Source organism: Opisthocomus hoazin, chromosome 2 (assembly GCF_030867145.1).
Source record: "Opisthocomus hoazin isolate bOpiHoa1 chromosome 2, bOpiHoa1.hap1, whole genome shotgun sequence".
NCBI lineage: Eukaryota > Metazoa > Chordata > Aves > Opisthocomiformes > Opisthocomidae > Opisthocomus > Opisthocomus hoazin.
This window is the reverse complement of record NC_134415.1, coordinates 25,176,443-25,190,946: the sequence shown is the minus strand read 5'-3', so window position 1 is coordinate 25,190,946 and position 14,504 is coordinate 25,176,443. Positions and strand designations below refer to the sequence as shown.

The 14,504-nt window shown below is 45.1% G+C and overlaps 1 protein-coding gene across 4 annotated transcripts in view; it reads left to right on the top strand.

Annotated features, from left to right (window-relative positions):
• Positions 1-177: 177 nt before the first annotated feature.
• EML4 (EMAP like 4) overlaps positions 178-14,504 on the top strand; it is a 171,203-nt gene continuing 156,876 nt past the window's right edge. For all 4 annotated transcript variants that reach the window (XM_075412910.1, XM_075412909.1, XM_075412907.1 and 1 more), the window contains exon 1: positions 178-319. In XM_075412910.1, coding sequence (XP_075269025.1) covers positions 295-319 — 25 coding nt within the window. In that variant the 5' untranslated portion in view covers positions 178-294. The remainder of the gene's footprint in view (positions 320-14,504) is intronic.

Sequence of the window (14,504 nt, the reverse complement as noted above, 5' to 3'; positions counted from 1 at the left end):
CGCTGCCGCGCTGGGGCCGCCGCGCAGGGAGGGAGCCGGGCAGCGCCGCCGCCAGCCCCGCAGCCGCGGCAGCAGCAGCAGCAGCAGCAGCAGGAGGAGGAGGAGCAGGGGGAGCCGCCTCCCGCCGCCGCCGAGCGCGGGGAGCCGCGGGAGCCGCTGCCCCGGGCGGCTCATGAGCGCCGGGCTGCGGCGCCGCCGCCGCCGCCTGCCGCCGCTCCGCGGGTGAATGAACCTGTCCCGGCCGGCGACAGCGGCTTCGCCCCGGGCTGCGGCACCAGCCTCCCCCAGCACAAAATGGACGGTTTCGCCGGGAGTTTGGGTGAGCGGCGGCGAGAAGCGCGAGGGAGGAGAGGGCGGGACGGGACGGGGGCAAGCGTACCGGCAGCCGCCCGCCCTGCCGCCGGGCCGGGGCGCGCACCTGCGGCCGGCGGGGGCTGCGTCGCGGCGCCGGGTGGGCGGCGGGGACCGGACCGGACCGGACCGGCGGGCGGGCGGGGGTTGCCCCGCGCGGTGGCGGCCGGGGGCGACGCGGTGCCGGGCGGGCCGGTGCGGGCGGGCGGCGGCGGCGGCAGGAGGGGAGGGGAGGAGGAGGAGGGGGGATGCCAGCGCGAAATCTGGTCAGCTTCAAACCATCTGTTGCGAGGGCTCCGGCTGCACTTGCCTCCTTTGTTCTTCCCCCGCCGCGGGCTTGTGCTTCCCCGGAGTTTGTTGCTTCGGTTTGGGATGGTGTTTTTCTATTAAAAATATTTTCTTTTTCGTCTCTCGCTTTTTCTCCGGGGGTGGGAGGGACCCGCGGTCCCGGGAGCGCTCTGCCGCGGTCGCCGCGCTGCCCCGCACCGGCTCTGCCCGGGGCCTGGCTGCTCCGCGGGGCTCGGCTCACCCGCCGCCTGGCCCGGGAGCGGAGTCCGGGGCGGGCGAGCCGGCGCCTTCCCGGTGGCCGCGCATCCCCCGCCGTGCGCCCGGGCAGCGCTCCGGGCTCCCCGCGCCTCCCGTCCCCTCCGCCCGGGGCTGTGCTGCCGGCGCGGATCTTTGCAGCTTGTTTATCCAGATGTGCCCGGGACGCTGACGGGCTGCGTTCGCTGGGGTTTTGCTGAGGCGGCGGCAAATGAAAAGACTTCGCCAGTCCCCTTTCTGAGTGGTGTGGGGGACAGACGGCGCGTCGGGTGAAGTCATCCTGGGTAAAAGTACGAACTGAAAAGGTATACGGGTGTAAGAATCACAAAGCTTCGGCTTTATTTTCTGCAAATTATGAGGGTGATGCGGGTCTGACCGCTGATGGCGCGGTGACATGGCGTGTGGTGCGGTGACATTGCGCGCTGCGGTGCCTACCTGCCGCGCTCTGCCCGTGCCTGCCGGTCACCGTCGGCGCTGCCGCGCCTGTCGCTGGCGTTTCGTGGCTGAGCTCACTCCATCTTTTGTGGAAGGACAAACCCGTGCCTCTCAAAAAAAAATCGGTTTATTTTTACAGCACTCCTGTGAAATCTGTGAGAATAGTTCTCAATTTTCTGGAAAAACTGACTCCTTTAAGTACTTCGGAGTGTGATCCTAACCTTTCAGGTTGTTGAAATGTCAAACTCCAGCATTTTGGGCACCTGCCCAAACCAAACCAGTGCACCGTAATTAACAGCGCACGTTGGTAGTTCGGCTTTTTGCTCTCCTTGCTCGAGCAACTTCCACGGTCAGTTCTGCATCCGACGATCGGAAGGCGACACGCGGAGGAGTTGTACGGGTTCTGTTCCCTGTTTTCAGAGGGAAAGTTGTGCCTGTGGGTGACATATGCAAATGTGCCACGGTTAATATTTATGAACCTCTTTACCCAGTAGTGGAGCTGATCACCATCTCGGAGGGCTCCGATATTTTAACTCACGGAGTACTGGCCCCGCCGAGGTCGACATTTAGTGCTGTAAGTGGAAGAAAACCCGATAATTTTGAAATAGCGAAGCGTGGTGGCTGCTGGTGGAGCGGTGGCGCGGGTGGGTTGGGTGGCCCGGGATCTCGTGCTGGAGCGGTGATGGGCTCCGCTTGCCTCATTAAGGGAGGCTCCAGCTGGACCTCTAATTTGTTTCACTTGTTTGGTCAGGAAGGCGCTGTGACTTTATTAGAATTTAATGAGGATTAAGTTTAGCTCAACCTTTTAAACTGTGTATCATGATATATTCACCGTTAGTTGGCCTTTGATTTTGCTTTTATGGCAAGCACTGATGCACGGTGGTTTTCTGGACTTGGGCTGAGAAGAGGGCATTCCCAGAATCTTCAGCTTTGAAGCATAAAACTTTACGTGACTTTCTTGTTTTTAGGCTTGAATCACGCTGCTTAGTCCTCTTCTGGATTTATAATCGCTTGTTGGCTGCTCTAGCTGCTAACGAGCATGTAGTGTTCACAAGGGTGTGTGAATTGTTCTGAGATTTTTTTTCAAACATCTCTAATTAAAATCTAATGGCTTGAATTTAATTAGCTGTCTGCTAAATGTCTTTTAGGAAGGCCATAAATTAATGTAATTTAGAATGAAATGTAGAAAATAATTAAAATTATTGTTGGCAAAACTGTGCTATCTGTGTATGTGTGTGCTTAACCAGTCAAGCGAGCTTATTAGAGAGCAAGTTGTCCTTTTAATGCCTCGTGTCATTATCTGGAAGGCAAAATGTTATTACAGATTGTACCCTCCAGCACAGGCAGAAATGCCTTCTTACATGTCTCTTGCAGTTGAAAATACTTTACGCAGCTGTTTTCTTTTGGCTTCCACATTGAAATTTTTATGAGAATAAACAGAAAGAGAGAAAGAAACCATTTTGTATGTAATTTAGAAAATTGTTTTGGTTATTGGTTTAGTAAATGCTTACGTAGCACTCTACTTAAGAGTGTACAATTACTGTATAAAGTAAAAAAAATAAAATCTGTGTATTGTGAGTTAACTTGCAGAGCTGAAACAGGTAGTGGTTTACTCTTTTGATATAAAACACTGAGTTATTTCACATTTGCTGGGACTTCAGTACCTTTTGAATATCACCAGTAGCGAAGTGGTTGTTGAATCACATTTATTGTCTCAAGTAGCCCAGTCGTACCTTGCATTTGAGCATTTCCAACCCAGCAGTTTTCAGAGGGCTCAATGGATTTTGGCCATCTGCTTTTTCAGATGCATCCCTTGAAGTGAAAGAATGTGCTTCTGAATGGGAATGAGAAGTCCGGGAACTTGGACGGAACGCCCGGGCTTCTGCCTTGCGCCCTTGCCGAGACAGGAGCACAGCATGGGTATCTGGCTCTGGCTCTGCCAAGCTCTCTCGCATCTTAGGGTCCAGATCAAAACAACCCTAGGACAGCATCTTCAGGGAAAAGAAAGCACTGTTAGTTCCACCAGAAGAATTGAGTAAGAGAGTTCTAGCAAAAAAAAAAAAAACCAAAAAGAAAAAAAGCTCTTTGTGCTGCATGCTGCTGCCTAGCATCTCATCCGCCCTTGCACTGGTGCCTTTGAGCCCGTGGTTAACTGGTTCGGCGAAGCCCAGCAGAGGGCTGACAGTTTTGCCAACAATAATTTTAATTTTTACATGTCATCATGGATTATATTCATTTATGGCTTTCCTGCTTGCCCCAGCTGTTTTGGTGGTTTTCTGCCTAAATTGGCTTGTTAGCGAATAGAGGGGTGACAGGTGGTGGGAGCTCTCACCTGAGGGTAGGTGGGACGTGGTGGCACCATGTAGCTGGCGGCTCTTAGGTTGGCTTTGCTGCATTGTGAAACTGCCGCAGCCTGGAGGGTGATGCCATTCTTGGGCCTAAAATATGACTTTCTGGTGCAGCTAATGCCTACCTTCAGCTGAAAGATGTCTCAGAGTGCTCTCTTAATATGAAGCTAACTCTGTCACTTCTCTGTGGCACCTCTTAAGCTGTTCATTTATCTTACCTTCTGCAGGGTTAGCTGGCTGAGGTAGGAGATCTTTCTGACCCTGCTAGACTTAGGCTTATGAGGAGTAAGCCAGGACCAGCGGCCTGGGGCTGGTGAGGGTGCTCTTTGGTGGACACTTTGCCATTGCTTTTAGCTGTTGCATTGTTTTCCCTTCTGAGAAAGCTTCTGCTAACTGATCTCTGTAACAATAACTCGTTGTAAACAAAGATACAGAAGCATTCATCAGATCATGTTAAAAAAATGACTACAGCCGTTTCCAGCTTTGTCACCAGTGTATGATAACAACGTGGTATAAAGCATTTCAGTGGTCTCTCCACAGTGATGAGGTCTGTGGCAGAATAGTAACTCGCACAAATTGAGAAGTCTCAACTTCTGCATGCCAGCCATGTGTTTTGTGCAGCTGTGCAGGATGCGCTGAAGCTTAGAAGTAGTCTTTGCTGAAAATTTCTCTATGATTGAAAATACTTCCATGAAGACATTTAATATCAATCCTCTCTTGAAATCTCAGGCAGGCAGAATAATTCAGGAGGTTTTTTTTAAAGAGAGAGTAGTTGAGCTTATGCCTCCCCCCCGTCTCCCCCCGAGAAACAGAAGGCAGCGGAGAGCTGTGAGGACGAAGTGGAGGCCAATGTTTTGCTCTGTTGTTGGTGTTGGGAGAAGCCAGTAAGTCTTCCCTGAAGCCCCCAGCGATGCCCGGGCAGGTATGCTGGAGGGGTCAGGAGAGCTCGAGCAGAGAGGATCTTGTGGTCGCCAGTGCTCTGAGCCTGGGGAGCGTGTGTGCATCATGATTCATCTCTGGCTGGGTTCAGTACCGAGAAAAACGAGTGTGTGGAATGACTAGCTACAGCAAGTTGGGGTATTTTGTCATTTATTTGGGCTAGAATATGAAGTTTGGGCTAGAATATGAAGTTTGACGGTTGCCCGTCTAGACTGCAAAAGCAGCCTTGGTGCTGCAGTGTAATTGCTCATAGGGACAGCGAGCTCGGCTGGATTCGGGGAGCTGCGGGATTGCTGTGCGCTGTTGTCAGCATGCTAGTCTTCTTAAAAATAAAAGCTTTGGCAGGACGTCAGTCTGTCCTGCCGGAGAAGGATGGCCTTGGTTGGTGCCAGGGGCGATTAAACTACAGCAGCAAGGAGGACGGGCTGTTGGCTTTAGAAGCTCAGCGGTGGCCCACCTTTTGCTGAAAGGGTCTGTAGTTACTGGGCGGTGAGGAGGAACCCTTTGCTTTGTAGCCAGCTGAGAAGCAAAGGATCCTGTGTTTAAAAAACAATCCTTTTTTTTTTTTTTTTTTTTTTTTTGCGCAGAGCAATTGGCAATATTTGGCCTGGTTGTGAGTAACACTCTTGCTTTTAAAAACAAAGAAAGAAACAGAATCCCAAACACAGGAGTCTCTATTAGAAGGACTCTCTTCTCTCTCCTTTAGAAAGGCTTTTAATGCCTGGGATGCTGAGAAGATCTTTTGTCCTCAGAGTGTGTTTTTTATACTCTTTTAAATGAGTATTTTTGATATGGAAAGTACAGTTACCTGACAGGATTTTCTCTTGCCTGAAGAACCTAGTCTGAAAGGATTTTTTTTTTTCTGTGCTTTATATGATGAGGTATGTGAGAGGGGAAAAAATTTGTCAAGAACAGGGCTCTTACAAATCCTCTGAAGCATGGTTTTGTTTTGTAAGCATCATCAAGTTGCTAATTATGCAGTTAGTAATGTACAGGGAGATTTGTATGTCACTGCTTGCTCTTCAGAGTAGCTTCTTCCCTGCTTGGTGTGGTTTCTATGAATTATTGAGGTTTATTTTTCCCTTCTCTCTTAAGGTCCTTGCTAAATCTAATCCTTAATGAATGTGATTTTAAGGTCAAGAATGTTGTTCCTGTTTTACCCGCACATAATGTAATAGGAAGGGTGTCAGAGAGGAATTAATTTTATAGCACACAGCATGTATGATGACTGTGCAAGTCTCTGCTCTTGCTGGTGTTAAGTGTTTCTAGTAGGGACATCCTTCTGTTTCGGGGATGAGAATCACCTGACAAACAACTTTTTATAAGACTCACTGACTTCCTTTTCGAGGAATCTTTCTGCAGTTACTTATGAGCTCAGGTGGACCCAGGGCTCGCTTCATTTTTTGTCTCTGTAAACAAGCAAACACAGGCACCAACAGTTTAAAGATGAATTATTTCCCTTTTTTTTTTTTCATCTGCTTATTTAGATGGATGCAGAATTTTGGTTTTCTAGGCTTTTCTTTCATCGGGTGCTGAAGGATGGATACCTGGAAACACCACGTGGTGATGTGCAAGCTCTTTTGAGAGTCTGGAGGCATCTTTAGGAAACACACACATGTGCCCTCAGATTTTAAAAGCCTGTGCTCGGGGAGAGGCTGGCAGCCAGAGCTTATCCTTTGGACAGGCAGTGGAAGGGAATGGGTGGTGCTGCTAGAGGGGTGGGATGTGAAGAGAGACACCAGAGTCATTAAAGGCCTGAGTTTATTGCCAAATCTTGGAACGTACAGAATGTTTTTCTCTTCTGGTTTTGCTTTTTTTTTTTACCTTCCTGGTTTTTGTTTTTCTTTTATTCCTCCTTCCTGCTCCCTTTTACTAATTACTTCTGTTTAATATTTTTGTTCTTTTTGCTCTATGTTGTCAGTATTCGTCCTACATACCATCACTGAGTACTACAATATTCTTCTTAAGCTTTCTGCCCTAGGACTTCTTACCAGGTCGGATGAACTAGGATTATTTTTATTAATTTTTTGATTGTTTTGCCTCTCAGTGGGTTGCCTCTTCTGCTCATCCACAATATTTTCAGCCTAACTTGTTTACTAAATATAGCTGTGTCTTGATGTTCTTTAACTGCTGGCTTCCCAGCTGCTTTCCTGACTTTTCCATGTCTGTACCGCTCTACTTTTCGTGACAGTGCTGTTCGTTGGGAAGGGTGACTTTTTTTTAGCAAATGTTGGAGAGTCCGGTTTCTTCCTTTGGTCGGTGTCTACACTGCCTTTCTGTCCCATCTAATGATGTGGATTGCATGCTCTTGCAGCTTTTAGGTAAGATACTTTTGAGTGCAAATCTGTCTTATTGCAGAAGTAGGCTTAATTTTTGTATTTAAATATGTTTTATTTAGCTTTCTGGAGCTGGTTGTACGTATGAGTGACTCACGCATAATAAAAGTGCAGTGGAGGGGGCAGGAGACAAAGCAATATAGCTATGTTCTATAAACAGTTACGATATATTTTGGAGAGGTATAGCTACCTTGGATTTCAGATGTGGTATTAAATTAAAGCAAAATACTCACTCTTGTCTTTTGCCTGATTCTTTCTTGTTTCACTGAAACTCAGCTCGTAGCTGTGAATACAGTGCTCCAGCCTGGGGCTGGTTCCCACTTCTCCTGCCAGTTTCTTTGGGCTTAAAAAAAAGGAGGAGGGGGATATGAAACCAAACTGTTTTATGTCTGAATGTATTTTGGATTTGTGTAAACAGTTTTAATGCATCAAGCTAAATTGGCAGGCTTTCGTAATCCTCTGGGAAAATTGGGAGTTTGAAACCCAGTGGATAAATTAAAGTCACAAATGCTTCTAAGCCCCAGATTTGGCTCCCTGAAGAGACGCTGTAAATTAGTTAGGCCTAGAAATGTGGTTCAGTTAAAGTAAATGAAAATGCTTTTTCATGAGAACTTTATAATTTTAAAGACAAAAGAGTTGGATTTCTTTATTCAGAGTTGAGGACACAAAAGCAAGAAAATGGCTATTAACAGGAGAAGTTTATATTTGCTGTCCAAACACAAGAGGTAATGATTTCACCACTTTTTATGGTTTTTAATGAAATTATGGCATAAGGGTAATAGAAATTGTTTGAGTACTTAATTTCAGTCAGAGGCTGAGGTAAGCAAGCCCTCACATGCGCAACTAAATTAACAGTCCAGCATATACACAAAATGAATGGTTGAACTATTAGTTTGCTTGCAGTTTACTGTATGTTACGTTTTTTTCCCTCTTTTGAGAACAAAAGAAAAATGTCGCTTTTACATCAGGGTTCTGACGAGCTGTGCGCCCATCGCTGTACAAAACAGCAGCAGCAGGGTGGGCTCCGGCTTGTTTCCTTCCCCCTGACTCACGGTCACAAGCAGACCATGCCGTTTTCTTAAGAGGTTTCCTGTTGTGTGCATTATATGGATCTTTAGTTAATTAGACCTCTGAATTTCATTGGCAAACTTGGTTTAAAAATGGCAGAATAAAGCCCAATCTTGCAGTTTTTGAGTATGGACATCACCTCCCCAAAATAACTTTTTTTTTTTTTTAGACTTTTATTATACATCTTGCAGTACCTCTGGCTTTTGTAACTAATAGACAGATTTTGGAGTGGCTTTGAATTGTAGAGGTAATCCTTTAGGTAGGGTATGGCTGACCGAATTGCTTTCCAGGAGCAGCAGATATTGGAAACCTGGCCATGTGGAATAGAAGGAAAAGCGTTGCTGTTGGAGATTTGCTCACACGTCTCTGGTTTGACGTAGCTGTGGTGAAATTGTGCTGTGAGTCAGGGCAGTTCTGAGATGACTGCTGCACGCATGCATCTGGGCTTCTCTGGGAGCAAAGTCCACTTCAGATGTGTTAACGTGCATCACAACTGTTACGGTTTGGGGTTTTTTTGGATGCGATTTGATTGAATGGAATTTCAAGAGAGCATTCCTAAAAATGTGCTTCTTGGTGTTTCCAAAGAGAGGCGTGTGCGGAGAGTAGGAACTTTCAGTGGTAGGAACCGTAAATTAGACTCTTTCAGCTGCACTATTCAGAGACATGGCAATACTCCTGTCTGCATAGTATCACTTAGCCGTTTTAAACAAGAACTCTAACAAGGAGAAAATTACAACTTTGTTTAGCTGTGAAATTCTGCATTGAACTGCTATTGCCTCTTCTCCCAACACGTACTGTGCCAACGCTGTCAGAGATACCTAGCAGGGAATCAGCGGTTTGTGTGGCTGTAATGCTTGCTTTGTGAACTCCGAGCGTGTCTGTTGAAGACATGGGGCAAGGGGGGCAATGGTAACAAGCAGTCCAAACTCTTTGCCCCCCTTTCGCCCCCACCCCCCATAGGTTAAGCATGAAAGAGCTCCGAGTGCCTGTTGACGGCTTTGCGATAGCTGTAATACGCGCTGCTTTGAGATGGTTTTGGACTCGTGTGTCTTGGGATTGGTGATGGGGAGGGTTTCTGCATGTCGATTTTCTGAACACTGAACATGTGTGATGGTGTTTTGCCATGCAAATGATATGGTGTATTTAAGAAAGATAGTGTATTTAAGAAAGGTGACTTGTTAGTACTGCTGTTCTCCAGATTCGGATTTTTTTTTCTGTATTTTCTATAACCTGGGACCGTAATATTTTCTGAAAGGTGCTCAGAGGGGTGAAGGCTTGGCTGTCACAGATGAGGCAGCAGTTAGGCTGTGACTGTACTGACAGTTTGCTTGTTCTTTGCCTGCCACGTCTTTTGGACTGAATCCTCATTAGAGGAGTGAATGTATCATTACTGTGAATATAGAAGTTGCTTTTGGAGGTAGGTACAGTGAAATGCTTAGGAGCTTGATTTCCTTGAGTTTATTCGTACACTAAAGAACTGGAGTAATAAGGCCATTTATTTAGCCAGTATAGACTTGATGGTGGTATTCCTGATGTAAATGTGGGTTTCTTTAAAGTAGTATTTTTTTGAGTTAAAAATTCATTAGTCAGGGGAGATGCTGTTTCTGTCGGTTAGCACTTATTTTAAATAGTTTGAAATTCTTTTTAATAGGCCGAATTTGCAAAAACTACTGTAGCTTGGGCAAGTGTTTAGCCTGAAGCGAGGAAATGCTTGGTATCTTGTTCTGAGTTTGCTACGTGTGTTTGTTTTCCAGGAAAAGCTTCCTGGAGGATATAGGCCTTTTTGGCAGCATCCTTTGCAGGTTGTTTTCCTTTTGTTTCTCACCCTGTAGCAGGAATTTGTTATAGCTGGCGTAGCTGAGGACCTGACATCTGACAGACTGGATTAGAGGGAATAGGAACCACACAAAGATACCATGTTGTTGCAGGATTTATGGTGAGATGTGGTAGACTGAAGGTGCAGTGTGCCCAGTGGTGATAAGGACAGATCCAGTAAGGCAAGGTAATACAGGTATTTATATAATTCCTCATGACTTCAGGTTCTGCATAACAGCATAACATTCTTTAATTCTACAACTAAACCTGTGTTTCCTGACTTTGGTAAGCTAATGGAGCTGTGTTCTCCCAATTTGTATTGTTGGTTTCTTTTTTTTTTTTTTTTCAAATAGAGTATTGAGCCTTGATTTATAATTCTTGTTTCAGTTCTGTTTGATTTTTAAAATGCTATGAACATCTGTGTATTACCGGTATTGTGAAGTTAATGGAAGCTGTAGCCATGAAGTGTTTAGTGGCTCTGTAAACAAAGAGGTGAGCGATTTGAGATACTTTCAGAGTAGCTTTAGAAAAGAAATTGCTTGTTTTCCTGTTAAACATAGAGGAAAATGGGTATTAGGCATAGCAGTAGAAAACCGCAAGCGATTCAGACTCATGGAAAAATTTTTCTTTTTTAAATTTTTTTTCTGAACACTTGATCTGGATTACTCTGTTTCGTTAGAAGTGGTGTTCCAATATGGTGCTATTCCTGTGCTGTTTGTGCTAGTACAGCTAACCTGAATGGTCAGGCACAAGCATTAAGTAGGTGTGTGTCCATATCCATCACTGCTTGTGTGCCTCTTCAGTTCTGGAGGTGAACATGTTCGCCAAGTGGGATGGGTACGGCCGGGTGACTGGGATGCTCTGTGGGTCAGAAGCCAAGGAGTGTCTGCAGTGCGCCTTTTCCAGGGGGGTACAGTGCCACGGAGGAGCACAGATGCAGACCTGAATCATCTCCGATGTCCTGCGTGCGAGAGAGCTGGGAGCTGCTGTGTCAGGAGCTCTGTCCTCATCCCGTGGTGGGCTTGGGAGGAAACGATTGCTGACCCTCAGGTGCAGTAGAACCTCTGGTGGTGCATCTCCAAAGTCTACCCAGCATGCTAATCAGTAATTGTACTGCAAATTGATGTATGTTTTTACGCTTCCATTTGAAAACTTTTGAAGTGCAGAGAATACAAGTAATGTCTGTGTGAGTTTAACATTGGGCCTCAAGTTTTTCTGTGCTAGCTGGATGCAAAGAAGATAGATCTAAGCTTGCAATCTGCAAATTTATAAACTCTGGTGTTTAGAACTACCGCAGTGAAGAACTGGAAAGCAATCCAACTTTATTCATGATGTAGAAAAATATATACTAGAAGTTATTGTTTAATCATAGAATGGTTTGGGTTGGAAGGGACCTTAAAGATCATCTAATTCCAATCCCCCTGCCATGGGCAGGGACACCTTCCGCGAGATTAGGTTGCTCAAAGCCTTATCCAATGACAAATTTAATTCTGAAATAGGATTCTATGTTTCATTTTTAGATGCCAAACCTGTGGCTGTTAATAGTTGTTAGTCATTTAAATCCTGTTGCTTATGCAGCCTTTTGGTTTACGAGATATTGTATGGAAAGTACCTGTTTGTAGTTGATAACAGTGCAAATATACCCGATGGGTTACTTAAAGACTTTAGTGTAATAAAAGCCTTACTGATTGTATGTGCTAGCACTGGAGAGAGGAAGTGGGAAAGGTACTGATGCAGGGTAAGGGTGTTAAGTACTCCAGGTAATCTGCATCCACTGCTTTAGAACTGTTAGGTACACACAGTGTATGGCACAGGAGGGGAAAAACCCCTTCCTGTCCTGGTCTTTTGATCATGACAGTTTAATACAGCTAGATTTAGTATCTGCAAGAATCCTGCCTGTAAGAGGGTGTAGGTCTTGTTATGCTGTTGCGTGCCCTTCTGGGCTTGTAGGCCAAACAGCTTTGTCACAGTGGGTCTTGCAATCGTTTCGGTTTGGACTATTTATTTTAAAGACAATTTGACATATGCTTTTACTACTCACTCCATTGCTGCTTAAGTACAGAAATGGGGTCCTGTCCTTTGGTGCATCAGTAAACATCCTACTAAAAGTTATTTAATAAATATTTCCAACCTAAATCCTAACCCTGGCTGGCTTGTTTCTTTTCCTGTGCCAGGTCGTTTAAGGAGTGTTGAGGGTGCTGGCAGGAAGAAGGAACGGTATGTTCAGGGTCTGTTCTGTGTGAATGTACTACCGAAGTAACTGTGGTGCGAAGGTGTTGAAGCTGTGGGTATCAGCATGGCGGTTGTTATCAATCTGTGATCTTGGCGTACTGCAGAATGGTTTCGTTTGGGTTAAATATCCTGTTGTGCAGTAGCAAACATGGAAAATAGGGTTGGAGGAACCTAATGTCGCTTTTTCATTGGGATAATTTGGCAGTGAGTTGTATGGTATTGGGCGGGACTTAATCTGGCATCCTGTTTTCTGAACTGGGCTTCAGGCTCCTTTGCCTGGCACCAGCAAGGAGTTCTTTTGTGGGAGGGAGAAGGTTGCTTCGTGCATTGAGCAAGACAGCATCCCTAAATGAAGTGTGAACATGCAGCTTCTGCCCCCACAGGGATCACTTGAGATTTTTCCCTATTGCTTTTACAGGGGGCTTGGACCTTTGATGCCCCTGTGTTGGGTCCATTTCCTCCCATTTATTTGTCGGGTCTTCCCGTTTTAAGTGGTACTGAGAGCATGGGCCACCAAAGAGTTAAACGTCTGTCCTTTAACTCCATTATTTATGGGTTGTAAACTATGCATTTGAAATTCTGGCTATGCTGAAGTCAAAGATAAAAAAAAAAATACGCCTTGTTAACGTTAACAGGGTGGAGATTTTACCTTTTGTTTCCTTCCCCTGAAGGAGACCCTGTTCCTGTCCTTGTCCTGCTCCAGTTCTCTGCTTTTTCTCATCTCTGTGCAGGGAGTCCCTGTTGGCCGCTGTGCGCAGCTGCGTTCCCCTAAGCCATACAAATGCGGGGTGCGGGCTTGGGAAAGGTAAAGAGGGGAGGCGATGTCCATGCTGGTGAGATTTGAACCCCAGGTGGGACTTGACTGACTTGATCATCCTCCCTGTCCCCTCCAGTGTATCTAAATATGGTGGTTTGAAACCTTCAGAAATACGAAAATGAGAAGTGCTGTTTGTGTTCTCTCTGGGTATTGGTTCAGTTATTGCCTAGATAAATAATAACAGGTAGGCGTGTAGGGGTTCTTGCTATCGTGCTTTTAGTTATCTGCATTTACGTAATTATTAATTGCAGTAGAAATTTTAATTTCCAGTTCCTATAGCTATAGCAGCTTTACCAGCAAAAAGGCTCTAACCTGGCCGCTGGTTTTGTGAATTTATGGCAACATTTGTTGTTTGCTGTTTAGAGACCACAAAAGGATGTTTTTTCAAAGCTGTAGATAAAAGGACAGAGGGAATTGTGAGAAAGCAGAAGGGAGTTGACAAGAAAGCATGCATAAAGTATTTGCAGCCTATAGCATGTATTGTATTGATCGGTGTGTGCGGATTTGTGTTTGGTAGGGTTGCTTACATCTGCCTTTCAGCGTTTAGTTGAGGTTAAATTTAAACAGTCCTTGTATTTGTTTCCAGAACTAATTGGGAAGTTTCTAGACTCTGGTGCATGCGTATATATCCCACCACCTCTGCCTTCCCCCCAGGGTTTTATTTAAGGGGGCTGAAGTCTGGCCTTTTTAAGTTCGTAACTGAAGATTTCAAAGAATGCCATTGCAGTTTGTTCTGGACCTGGTAGCATCTTACGTATGCAGCAGTATCTATGACAGGTCTTTTTGTCTTCTATGAAAACTGCATAAAATCATTACATAGTGCTCCTATAACCTCATTAACGTATATATGCATTCTTCAGTTGAAACATTTCTATTGTGTAGCCGTATTTTCAGGTACTTTTTGTATGCATCATTAATACATATTTTAGTTTCTTTTCGATATTATTGGGTCTTCATTATGTTACGCATTGCAGTATGTATTATGGTATTGCAAAACTTTAAGCTAACTTTGAAGTAGCTTTTTTCCTCTTTGCCATATTGCAATTTACAAGTCTTTTGCATACCATATATGGATTAAAACTCAAATACCTTCAAAGTTAAACTAATGGGTAGGTAAAAAGATAGAAATCTTTACTAGGAAGAAGTGACTTACTTAAGATGAACAAGAAGCTACATTTTGGCAAGCAGCTCTTCTGTACTATCATCTGATCTTTGTATATGTATTTTTAGAAGAAAAATGGGTAGGATTGATGTCATCTAAGAGTTGTCTGTTCACTCTTAAGTCCTCTTCATCATCTTAATTACGCTGGGATGTTACGGACTCTTGAGTTGCAGTACTGGCTGAACAGCCTCGGGTACCGGCTTCTGCTGCATCGTTCTCTGTTGTGGAATAGAGGTGTAGAAATAACCGTTTCATAGTAATGTTCATTGTCTGTTTTGTCGGCTTTGTGTATGTGTCAATGTCCCCTCTGACAGCAGAGAGAAATGTTACTGCAGTCTTGCTTCACAGTGCTGCTGTAGTAGGGAGAATGAAGGGAACTGGAGGTGACGTCCACTTTACGTGGCTTTTTATACATTAAAAATAAATAAATGGTGAAATGCCGAGGCCCGTGGATTCCT